This window comes from Acanthopagrus latus, chromosome 23 (assembly GCF_904848185.1).
Source record: "Acanthopagrus latus isolate v.2019 chromosome 23, fAcaLat1.1, whole genome shotgun sequence".
Taxonomy (NCBI): domain Eukaryota; kingdom Metazoa; phylum Chordata; class Actinopteri; order Spariformes; family Sparidae; genus Acanthopagrus; species Acanthopagrus latus.
This window is the reverse complement of record NC_051061.1, coordinates 20,198,528-20,210,982: the sequence shown is the minus strand read 5'-3', so window position 1 is coordinate 20,210,982 and position 12,455 is coordinate 20,198,528. Positions and strand designations below refer to the sequence as shown.

Sequence of the window (12,455 nt, the reverse complement as noted above, 5' to 3'; positions counted from 1 at the left end):
AAAAAATACACTTCAGTTCTTCAGTTTGACAAGATATTGAATTAATCATGATTAAATATAAACATGTGTTAATGTAAGTGTGCTACAAACATAGTAAATCTGAACAGCTGAATTCTCGTGTAGGCTTTAAATCCGACTGACTCATGAATAAGTAGCCCACACAAAAAAACACTGTACTGTGACTGTACAGAGGGAGAGAGTGAGAGGGAGGGAGAGAGAGAGAGAGAGAGGGAGAGAGAAGGAGAGGGAGCATGTGTCTCTCACTCTCTCTCCTGTGAATGTACTTCAGTGGTTTACTACGGAGGGATCAGGACAGCACAGCCCCACAAGAGAAGCTGAGCAGAGCTGGACTAAACGACAGAAGGGACATTGTTCCAGTTAAACGAGTAAACAAATCAAATGAGTGGAAGGAAATCATTTGTTTGGCTCTTTGTGGGGTTCCTCCTCACCGCGACAGGTAGGCACTTTACACTTTCTTGGCATGAAATGATCATCTGTAGATTTTCAGCATGTTTATGATCCATATTTTTGTCTTGACATTCACAAAAGGGCAAAGGTTGTTTAAGTAATAAACAGTCTTTATGATTTAAAATGGAAGGTGAAAATGCCAACTGAGCTTCTGTAATCGCCACGTGTGCTCATCATTTACTGTAAAATAGCGGCAGGTAAGACGGCGGCGTGCCAGAGATGCAGAACTTTGTTCTAACCAGAAGGGAGCAGCACAATGTGAGAGAAACAGACCGTCGGCTCAGCATGCATCGAGAGAAAACTGGCCATGACAAAGAAGTTTCACATATCCAAGGCTGTTACAAGACCTTTAAATCTGAGATTAAAATCCTTAACAAGGACACTGGATCATCCCTCAAGGAAATATAAAAAAAAACAAAAAACATCTGAACTAAAACTACTGAATAAGACCCCATGATAAATTAGTTAATTCATTAATTTTAGTGTCTTTGTTATAAGTGAATAAGAATTAGACTGAAACTGAATGAGTCTAGATTAACAGTGCCTACAAAGGGCAAAAAAACAACCAAAAACAAAAAATGGAAGTTGCCTATAGGAACGAAGTGAAAGGCTCTCAGCCCGTTGGGACAGTCACAGGAAAACACCCACAGCAGGACATTAAACCAAAAGTAACTATAAATGTTACGCGGCATTTCCCCCTCAGTTTACTGAGTAATTTACTGCCTCCTAATAAATAATTAAGTCTTCACTGATACTGATTTAGTTCTTTTCAACTAAGGTTTTCTTTTCTTTTTCATTGCATGTTTTTTTTACTCTTTGCTGACAAACATGCTCAAAAGGAAAAGCAAAAGTGATTCAATAAACGGTGAAAGATTGCTGTTTTTAACGATGCATTATGTAAGAAACACTTAAAACAAAATGGGGGCAGCACAATAAAAACACGTCTTTCGGCTTTTTGATTTGATTCAGAATTCCTCAACCTTTTTCTTAGATAACCACAGCTTCCACAAGTCTTTGACATACAGTGGGCTTGCACTCAATATCCAAGTGCTAACTTTGCAGTGATATTCTGTTTCTGTGACTTCACCTCCATGCTGCAGGTGTACATGCCTCCTGTCCCATTGAGTTGAGCCCCCCCAGTGTCGTGCTGAAATATGGAGACTCTGTCTCAATCAACTGCAGCACATCAGAAACAAAGTTTGCAGGAATCGGCTGGGAGGTGCCAATCGGCGGCACAGGTCTGGAGGAGGTCAATCATCTGACCTGGGCTGTGGAGAATCTAACAGACTGGAACATCTCTCCCCAGTGCTTCATCAACCCATCATCAGAGAGTCAATTTGGACAATGCTTCAGTGAACCCAAAATTGTACTTTACAGTAAGTCTGCTTATATATTCACGGGACAAAATGATATATTGATGGTGTCTGATAACCTCTTCTTTTTGTCCAGCATTCCCAGAGGACATCAGTATCGGCTCCATTGATGTATTCGATGGTGCGATGACAGAAAACAAGAACTTTGAAATCACATGTGGCATCAACAATATAGCACCTGTTCAGAATCTCAATGTAATTTGGTACAAAGGAGATACAATAGTGCATACAGAAAGTCTTAACAATGCCCAGAAGTCACCAGTGAATCTCTCACCCGTTTACAACTTTGAGCCAACAAGAAAAGACGATGGAGTCACGTTCAGATGCGAGGCACATATGGACCTGGGGCCAGAAGGGCCACAATTTAATGTCTCTTCTCAAGAGTACAAAATTAAAGTTTACTGTAAGTATATCATGAGTAATTACCTATTGAAAATGTTCCTAATGGCTTATTTAGGTTGTTTAAAATGGTCAGTTTTATAAGTTTGAAATTACATTGACTTTTTTTATTTCTGTTTATACTAGAGCTTCAACAGTTGTTCAGTTTATTAAATTGGTCCACTGAAATTTATCAGCAACTATTTTGATAATCTATTAAATGTGTATTAAAGTTAGTGTCATTTGTCAAAAAGAAAAGCTAAACACTTGCGACAGGTTTGGCTTCTAAATGGTTAGAATTTGTTGTTTTTTCTTAATTTACTATAGTATACTGACCATTTTTTGCCAATTAACTCTTGGTCAGACAAAACAAGACATTCAGTGACATCACATTGAGATCAAGAAAATTGTGACATTTTCAGATAAACCAGTAATTGAGAAATGAATCATCCGATTAATCTCTACTGAGAATAAAAGCTGTTTATTTTTTACTATAGTAAGTTGAACTAGTTTCTGGGTAAAACACAAATTTAAGTCAGTTCTTTTGTCTAATTTCTGTCAAGAGTTGCTCTTCATCTTCATAAGTGAAATATTATAAATCATTGCTTTATTTGTTTCTATTTAGTTGGACCGGATGTAGAGTGTTCTGCTCCTGAGCTATTGGAGGGGGATACATTGGAGAAGCTTTGCAGTGTGACAGGAAATCCTGACCCAGTTGTCATATGGCTGAAAGATGGACAGGTTACAGACCGGACCATCCCACTGATGAGGGGGGATGAAGGGAATTACACTATTAATGCGGAAGGCTATTCCTCCATCACAAAGGAACTCCAGGTTTATGTGTTGTGTGAGTATCAGATTTAGTCATTAAAACAAACAATGAAAACAGTTTGTGTCTAGAATTCTTCATTATCTTAAGTCATCAAATAAATGAAGTAAAGCCAAATGTACAATATTTGCCTCTAAAATGTGTATTTACTCCCCTGTAAGTCTAGAGTAATTTTGTTTTTACAGATGGACCAGAGTTGACTTTCCAAAGCAGTTACACTGCACCTGAGAACACTCCTCTAAATCTTACCTGCAATGCTGTGGGCTATCCTGAACCTGAGATCATCTGGTCTAAAGAAGGCGAGGAGGTGGAGCTCCCTCAAATACTGACACGACACGATGCAGGGCAGTACATGATCACGGCTTCAAACAGTCGGTCCAGTGTCAACCACACAGTTGAGATTACTGTCCTATGTAAGTTATTTTCATGAAGATCTTGTAAACCTATAATTAGTATGAGTTGTTAAACTGGAGGATATGCTTTCTCTCTGACTTAAATTGTTTAAAATGTTGTCTCTAGACTCACCATCACCAATACTTGAGCTTGAAGACTCTGAAGTGGATGTTGGTTCTACCGTGGGGCTGAAGTGCTCCTCCATGGGCAACCCACGACCGAAATATTCCTGGACTTATTTCCGGACTGCCAACGTGATGGAAACAAATGAAGATGGAGTGTCCCGTCTGCTCATCCGCAATGCCACTGCTTACAATATGGGCTCCTACACATGTCATGCCTGGAATGACAGAGGGAATGTCTCTCAAACAGCCAGAGTCACTGTAAGAGGTAAGGTCAACATCATGTTTCTACTACTTTAGTTTTTTTTAACGCAGTAGGCTAATTAATTAAATCAGCGCTTGTCTATCAACGGTAGCCTGCCCATTATATTACATCACAATTTAGACTGTATTACTTTTATTATATAATGTATGCCACTTCTTTCTTTATCAGCCATGCTAGTGACATGGGTTTGGCAATATGGATGATTTTGGTTGGTCAAGAAGACTGAAAAATCTCAACAAAATTGTAATCAAAGACTGTGAATCATACAGATTTAGGTGATTCCTGCCTTTAACCCTAACCTAACCTACAGCACAGCAGGTCAGACTTTTCACATATTCTGTGAACATTTGCATATACAGCACAGCCTTACCAAGTTACTAGCGAGGCTGTCAACACTATAGATCAAACTTCAATCACAAAGTGTATTAAACTTCATGTAAATTTGACTATAAAACGGTCATTTTATAAGTCAGGGCTGCCTTGAACTTCACTGGTCGGCAACTAAGGATGCAAATGTCACATCATGTGCAGGCTAGCACCCAAAATTTAAGGATTTTGAATTATTAGAATAAAAAATATAAAAATAAACAAAATTACATTACTAAATTATTGGCTCAATACTTTCAAAACATATCAATTTCTACTTGTGTTCTTAATAATTACCAAATGTTAGCATGTTAGCACACTTAACTAAGATGAACATGGTAAACAAGTCTGCTAACATCAACTTCTTAGCATGCTAATGTTAGCATTTTAGCACAGACAGTGCAGCATCGCAGAGCCGTTAGCATGGCTAATATGGTCTTAGTATTTGTTTTGTACTGACCTGTAATATTTACAAACCTTTAAAAAGCTAAATAAACCTAATTATGTTTTATTTTTATGGGGGAAAAAAATCTGTAAACTCTGAAGTGGCTGCTTCTGAATTCTGCTTTGTGTCCATGGACGTTAGCTCATATCTGTCAGTTGTTAACAACATACTGTTGCTATGCTACAGTTCATCCATGAATGCTAATACCAAGCCTGTAGTGCCCCCGTCTGAAGTCTGCCATGTTTGTAGCCAACTTGCACAACTACACACAACTAGCCAGTCACATTTATAGACACAGTGTGTGTGTGTGTGTGTGTGTGTGTGTGTGTGTGTGTGTGTGTGTGTGTGTGTGAGTGAGCGGTGTGTGTGTGTGTGTGTGTGTGTGTGTGCCCACTACCCAGTGTGTTTGGGGGGGAGGGATGTTTCGAGTTTCCTCTCCGGTGATGTAGTGCCTGGAGCGGGGAGCTGCGCTACAGCCATAGCTTAGCTTAGCTCTCTCCCAAAAAAAGTCAACAAGTCGCCGCTGGCTCGTCCCGGGGAACCGTCGGAGAAGCTCACCGTCACAGACAACGACCGACAATTGTTGGGGAAAAAAACACACTTCGAAGACTTCCCTCCAATGGATTATTTAAACCCTCTTCGTCTCCTTTCAGTGCTTTTTACTTTTGAGCTGCTGTCGCTTTCTAACGGGACAGAGTCCAGTAAGTTGAGAGCTAACAGTTAGTGACAGAGCTCAGGTTGTCTTTTGTGTCCATGTCTCGGTTTGGCTGAGGGTTTTGTATGAAACAAAAAGTGTTGTTTGTTGATTGTATCGGTCTGTTTATGTATCCTGCTCAGTGACGAGCAGATAACTTATGAGGAGGTTTGTAATGAACTGAAGCCAAAGAGACATTTATGTTTTATTACACATGCTTTGAATGGGGACAAATAATACTACTGTGAATACTGATGGGCTGAGAGGGAACTGTTTGTTCACAAAATACTGGAACTATATGAATCATTTTATGTCAAAATAGGTGTAATAAGCCTTCAGCCTACACATTTTCAGACTTTATTGTCTATCCTACCTGTGTATTTGCATTTAATAAGTTGTAAAATGACCGTAAACTCGGATAAAACGATAAACATATTCAAAAATACCGAGGAAAATCAGCAAGGGTGTGTCTGATTCTTGAAGTAAGAAGGAAGCTTCTTGACCTTTTGAAGGCACACTAATGTTTTAATCTTCCTCCCTCATCCTGTGTGCATTATGGCTTTCTGATAAAACAGTGTCTTTTTGTTCAGATTACTGTCACGCTTTATATTAGAGGTGAATGATAAGCTGGGTTGTATGATGCATTTCACTGGAATGTATTTTGCTGTAAGGTCCAGCACAAAGAATGGTGGGCACTGATTGCATACTTTGTTCAGGGAGGCGTATATCCTTCCTGAGCCTTTTCCTGTTGCCTCCTGCTCACAGCTTTTGTTCAGCAGCGTTTCACCACAGCGCTGGATGTGGGAATGTTGTGTTGAGATAATGGATGTGTGTGACTTGGACTGGAATAACATATCTCGCCCTCGCTCTATGTTCCACAGGTGCCGACAGAGTATGCCCCGTCGTAATAACTCCAGACAGGATGGTGATACAATACAGAGACAGCACCCCGTCGGTCAAATGCCAGCCAATACCCACTGCATCCAGAAATGTAAAAGAAATACCGTACTGGGAGGTTCCACAGGGCAACAGCACTAAGATGGTAACTTGGGAGCCTGACACCCAAAACGACTGGGACCCGAGGCCTGCTTGTACTGGGATGTTCGATGGGATGGAAAAATGCCAGAAACTTTTAGACTACACTCTCTACAGTACGTATTGCTCATTTATTTAATACTTTCATCGTCATCAACTTTAAATGTGTTTCCTAAATTCTGATTATTCTTATTATTATTTTTTTTTTAACACTCCATAAAATCATCTCTTCAGAAAAACCAGACAGTGTCTCCATCCTCCTCGTGGATGACGCAGGCCCGGTGGTGGAGGCCGTAGACTTCCAGTTGCAGTGTGACATCACCAACGTTGCTCCTGCAAGAAACCTCGCTGTGCGGTGGTACATAGGGAACGAAAACTTCACGAGTAACGGTAATCTGCAAGAGCTTGTCAACGCCATACAGACATGTGCTTACATGAATGAATATTCATTAATTGGAACAGGAGAAATGAAAACTTATAATCACACCATAAAAGAAGCAATATGTAAGACATGGCCAGAATTTTAGTTTGACCCGTTCACAAAATGAACCAATATTATAAACAGAGAGTGAAGAAACATCAGTGTGAACGATATGTCAAAGTCGTCTATGTACTGTGTTGCAGAGATGTCTACTGATGTTAGCATGCTAACCGACTAGCCCCAGCCCATCCTGCCCTGTAATACCACTCTGTACCAGAGAGAGGCAATAGTCCGATAGCAACCCATTGTTCCAGCCGGCAGACACATGACATCTATTAGTGTTATAAATAAGCTAAATAAACTCACAAAATGCCACGTAATGAAACACTCTTACCTTTATTTTCCTTATTAAACTTAAAACATAGATGCTGCCTTAAAATTCTGGCCTATATTTGACACATTACACCTTTAATGACCACAGATGTTACACAGTTCATTTATTGAGATGATAAACTGCGGATTAGTTAAATTGTGGAAGTGTGAACATTTGATGTCAACTTTAATAACTATCAGTTATCCTAATGATGCAATGCATCATTTCCTTTTCTTTTAAATTAGATATTGCTCATTAAACAGCCAACATGATCAGTGGAAATCCATTTTTTGTAAGTGCTGTGTTCTGTGAGATGTGTTAAAGTGATGCAATTTTTCTCACCGACACAACGACCACAGAAAGAGACAGCCCTGGTTCTCACCAACGTATCTCTTATTTGCATCAGTGTTTGACACTGCAACAATGAGGTGGTTTTGAGGTGGTTTTTGGGGCTGTATTTTTCAATCAGATAAGTCTGTATTCATTTACATACAGTGGTTTAGGCTCAGGCTCTAGATAGAATGTGCAGGGGAACATGATACAGCAGACCTTCGCACTCTTAGCAACAAAACAAATTAAGTATTTTTGCAGCTCTAAATCAAAATGCTCACTCTCCAGTCAGCTGAGTGTAAGGATCCCACAGTTTTTCCATTCTTCCTGCTGATGATATTTCCTGGATCCACTATTGCGCAACACAAAGTCAGCTGAGAATGATGAATTGTTCATCCCTCTAGGATGGGTGGGACTTTGTTGAGCTCTGTCTCTGTTGACTCATGATATGAAATGCAGCGTATTTTACAAAGGTTTTGGCACCCGTAACAAGTTTTAGTGCCTTTTTTCCTCCAAAAGTGTTAAGAAGTTAAATAAGACCTCACTGAATGTTGACAGAATGGTGAAATACAACAGAAGAATGTTTTGAAAGACTTAAACACAATTAACTTTTGTCCTTTTCTTGCTTTGTTTTTTCTCCAAAATCCCTTTCCTGCATCAGAAACAATGCAAGTGACTGGCTGCTTTCCCTGGAACAACATCGACTGCGACCTCAATGTCACTCGATCCCCGATGAATGTATCGCAGACCCTCAATGTCCGTCTGAACAGAACACACAATGGAGCAGAGATCAAATGCGAGGCTGTGTTGGAACTTGGAGAAAATGGACCGAACCCTCCTCCGAGCGAGATGTCCAGTCCCATTAACATCACTGTCTTCTGTGAGATCACGTTTACAATCACTGCTCTGTAGTCATGATTAAGACAGCACTGTAGGATCAAAGTGATGATGGACATTTTGTGGCAATAACAATAATACTTCATCTATACTTTCAGTACTCTAACTCACAGGAGCTTGTAATTTTTCATAAAGAAAGAAAAAATGCAGGACAAAGTTTAACTGTTGCAGTTACACTGTCTCATTTTGCTCTATTTGCCATCATTGTTCAACAGATAAGCCCAGCATTAATACCACAGATCTTCCTGACACAGTCCCGTTGTTCAGAGGTTATGTCGAGGATCTTGTCTGTATCGCTGACGGTAACCCACCTCCAGAGATCCAGTGGCTCAACAGCCAAGACAACCTTGTGCCTGGAAACATTCTCAAGGTGAATGAGGCGGGAGTCTACAACTGCAGCGCCAGGAATAAAGTCGGCTCCGTCTCCTATGCTGTCAAAGTGATTCTGAAAGGTAAACAACATTCTTAATCTAAACTCTGTTGAAGGAAACATACACGCCTTTCTATTAAGATCTATAACAGAGCTTTCTTTCCTAAATATATAAAACACCTCACAGTGAAACCAGATGTCTGGCAGAAGGGTTGAAGGCTAATAAATACACATTCCGCTCTTCTCCCCTATATACTAACTGTTTAGGAATTTTCATGGGTTTCTGTTGCTCAGAACATTTTTCTACTTCGGATTGAGGTTTTAATCATCTGCATATTATTAATTAGTAATTCAACACACAGTTTCTCTGTGTCACTGTGATCTATAACCTTTTATCAGACAGAATACATTGAAGAATTTTAAAGGTCGCATTAGTGATTTTAGGTTGACAGAAAATGATCATCACAATGTCACACAGCCTCACAAAGGATTCTATCCAGCCATATAAATGTATTTAAAATATCCCTGCGTGATTATTCCGCATATGGTGATACAACGCTGTCTGCACACAAACACAGACACAAAAAGGCAGAAGGCCGGTGGAATGTTTGGAGCCTCTGGTATGGCTTGTTGAAAATATCAAGCTTCTTGTACACAATAACACGTCTTCTGTTGTCAGACATTATTATCAGACCAGCTTCCTTGTTTTCACAGTACTTATACAAATGCAGTTAGCCTGTGCTCCCTTTCAGTGTCCACACCAAGAGCTAAAACTTGCACTGTAGTGATAACGATGTGAGCACCCACACTGATTAACGAGAACATTCTGTAAACAGTGGCGCCAAGGCCGTCCTGCACTCTCCAGCGTGTCAGTCGCTTAGGAAAGTAGATAGTGATGACTTGTCGCATGTTACTCCTGGACGGAGTGCTGAGAAACGAAAAGAAAACCAGAAAGATATTGGTGCAAGCAAGTCTTCAATGATGAGACGAGCTAGCAGAATCCAGCGCTCTGTTACAAGAGCTGTCGTCTCTCAAAAACAAACTGTATTTATAGTTTTTGTACGAGTCGACATTAATTATCCCAGCGATCATCAAAGAGGACATCAGTAAAGACAAAACAAACTTCAGGGACCCCATTTGGCATTATCTCTCAGGTAAAACAACATTTTCTAATGTGAAATTTACAGCTTAATATTAAGTAACATAAGCGGTTTAACAAGTCATGAATGTGACACCCTGTAGATTCAGATGGATTTTGATTGGCTGTCAGTGTTTCTAGTGTTCAACAAATCGCAGTGAAAGTGAACCTAATGATATAATTTGCCACTGTCGTTAAACTCTTTGTGTGGACTCTACTTAAGTTAAAACGTTTTTTTAAAACTCTGTATTTGTAGTCATTGTTAAAGTTATTGTTCTTGGTATGGACGGTTCTTAGAGGTCCAATTTGTAACTCAGCGATCAACTATCTTACAAACGGGACCTTGTAAGGGTAGGCTGGATGTCGATCAAAACTGTAAGTTTATAATGAACAACCTTTTCATAACGTTCATGCACTTACATCCTATTTTTAAAGTGCATCCTCAGAACAAGCTGAAAAACAACTGAAGTTTAGGAGTAAAAGTTCACATAAGCTGTCAGAATTTGTCTTCAGAAGCAAAGGATGCAGGTGGTTTCACTCACCTAAATTTTAAAATGCATGATTGGGCTGCTACGTCAGGCATGTTAACATTGTGGAAAATATGCAAAGAAAGGTTGCTTTAAAAACTTTCTAGTAACTTCACTTTAGTTCGTAAGTCATGATGTTTATATTAACCCAGAGACAAAATGTAAAAATGCACATTAGATTTTTCAGTGTAAGCCTTTAATTATGTATATGCTGTATAATATGGCATAAATAACTACATATGTCAGATGTTTGTGCAGCATGAAAGTGTTATAAATTAACGAAATCCTGGACAAGCATGAGTCCCTGGCAACATTGACTAAATTTGATCCATGTCAGTTAGATTTGTATTTATAGCCATTTTTATTAATACTCAAGCATTAATATGTCGCCTGTTTGATTTGGTTACAGAGGACTACCTCCCCCTCATAGCTGGATTTGTGGCTGTCGCTGTTGTTGCCATCTCCATCGTCTTCCTCTTCATCTACTCCATCTACTACAAGAACACTAAGATGCGCCGATACAATCTTAAAAACGCCAAACTCAGCACCCACAATGGCAACGTGGCTCACAACGGCTGGGACATGCAGTTTCCTATGACCAAACTGTCTTAGCGAGTCGTGTGTCGATAGCACCGGATGGATAACTGACCACTCTGAATGAGCTGCATCTCTCTGCCAACACAAACTACAGTTTTTAAATACCACTCCACCAGCAGGCCCGACTGTTTGGGAGTCTGATTTTTCCTACAAACGTCACACACTCAGTCCTTGGTTTTCTCACATATAATAGTATTTTACCCCACATGGGGTAATGTTATTAAAAAATTAGCAACCTTTGGCTTGAGATGTACAATCTTATATTTACTACTGGATTTGCCCACTTTTCACTGGACAGAGAGAAGAAGAGGAGCAGGGGCACTTTGGCTCTGACTTTCCAAAGAAAATGTTTTGATATTTTTTCATGAGCGCGAAGGGAATTTGATATGATTATGAATGTTTTTTGTTGTTCCCTTGGATTCAATAATGCTTGTTTAAACGAACTGTGCCCCCTAATATTCACTCAAACTTAGATTTCTATATGTAATTATTTTACAAAGCAACATATAAGAAGTGAGCCTGATGTGTCTGCCTCTCTGAAGGTGTGACACTGAATCTGTGAAAAAGGAGACCAGTATTGCTCTATTAATGGACACCATTGCTTGTGCATATTTTTCATTGAGCCCATTATCCCTTCACTATAGTGCTTGTAAGCCACTTTGCACTTGTTTCTGATTATGTAGCCTTCTCTGTGCCTGGGCCTTTGTAGTGCCATACTGTGTCAGGCTCTGGCCCTATGGGCCAAACTGTTTTGTCCAACAGTTGAATGCTTTTGTATGAATGACTGCAGGCATTATTGCCTAATGCCTATCAAACTGTATATTCAAGATAATATTTTATGTAAATGCGAGACCTTTATATTTATTTATGAGAAAAAGCAAAGATGGAACAATTTAGCATTGAAAATGGACTGCAGGTAAATAAATGTTGCAAATGTTGGAATGAGCGAGTAGAGAAGAAATCCTACCTGTGATAAATGACATGAGGACATAGCAACACATTTGTGAATAAGGCTGTACATATTTGTGACTCTTTTGAAACTGTATTTTGATATTAAAAATGTGGCTTTTCAAACAGATTGCTTCATTATTGAAATCTTACAGGTCAGAATATATTTGGTGTGCACGGATGTATGATCAGAACTTACAAGGCTGTTTTGTTTTAAAAACATCAACTCTACAGCTGCTTATATCCACTTCAGATCACAGACCTGAGACAAATACACAGGTTTGATCTTTCAGAATAATAATAATAAAAAAAAAAAACGACAACAGCTTCCTTGTTCAAGCGACAGGTGGTTGAATGAAACAGACCATTACCCTGAATAAAATTAGGATTTTCTTGGTTTGAACATTGCTGGAAACCTTTGGGATGATCTTAATTCAGCAAAAGGCACGGTCGTTTTCAAACATTTCAATGCCGAAATGTTAAAAA

At 39.4% G+C, this 12,455-nt stretch overlaps 1 protein-coding gene and 1 long non-coding RNA gene across 2 annotated transcripts; one reads left to right on the top strand and one right to left on the bottom strand.

Annotated features, from left to right (window-relative positions):
* The first annotated feature begins 241 nt into the window (after window positions 1-241).
* On the top strand, window positions 242-12,097 carry LOC119014328 (hemicentin-2-like). The gene is made up of 11 exons (XM_037089383.1): window positions 242-457; window positions 1,569-1,844; window positions 1,918-2,244; window positions 2,845-3,066; window positions 3,234-3,461; window positions 3,568-3,831; window positions 6,215-6,484; window positions 6,603-6,758; window positions 8,154-8,372; window positions 8,605-8,841; window positions 10,834-12,097. Exons 1-11 carry the CDS (start codon window positions 400-402, stop codon window positions 11,034-11,036), a joined length of 2,460 nt encoding a protein of 819 aa, XP_036945278.1. The 5' UTR covers window positions 242-399; the 3' UTR covers window positions 11,037-12,097.
* On the bottom strand, window positions 3,352-5,258 carry LOC119014329. Its single transcript, XR_005072941.1, has 3 exons — window positions 5,037-5,258; window positions 3,574-3,781; window positions 3,352-3,491 (listed from the first exon to the last, which is right to left on the bottom strand). It is a non-coding gene; the product is annotated as an uncharacterized LOC119014329 (long non-coding RNA).
* Window positions 12,098-12,455: the final 358 nt, after the last annotated feature.

Coding starts and splice junctions, on each gene's coding strand:
- LOC119014328 (XM_037089383.1), top strand. CDS start 400: ATGAGTGGAAGGAAATCATTTGTTTGGCTCTTTGTGGGGTTCCTCCTC. Junction 458..1,568: donor GTTCCTCCTCACCGCGACAG/GTAGGCACTTTA, acceptor TCCATGCTGCAG/GTGTACATGCCTCCTGTCCC. Junction 3,067..3,233: donor ACTCCAGGTTTATGTGTTGT/GTGAGTATCAGA, acceptor TTGTTTTTACAG/ATGGACCAGAGTTGACTTTC.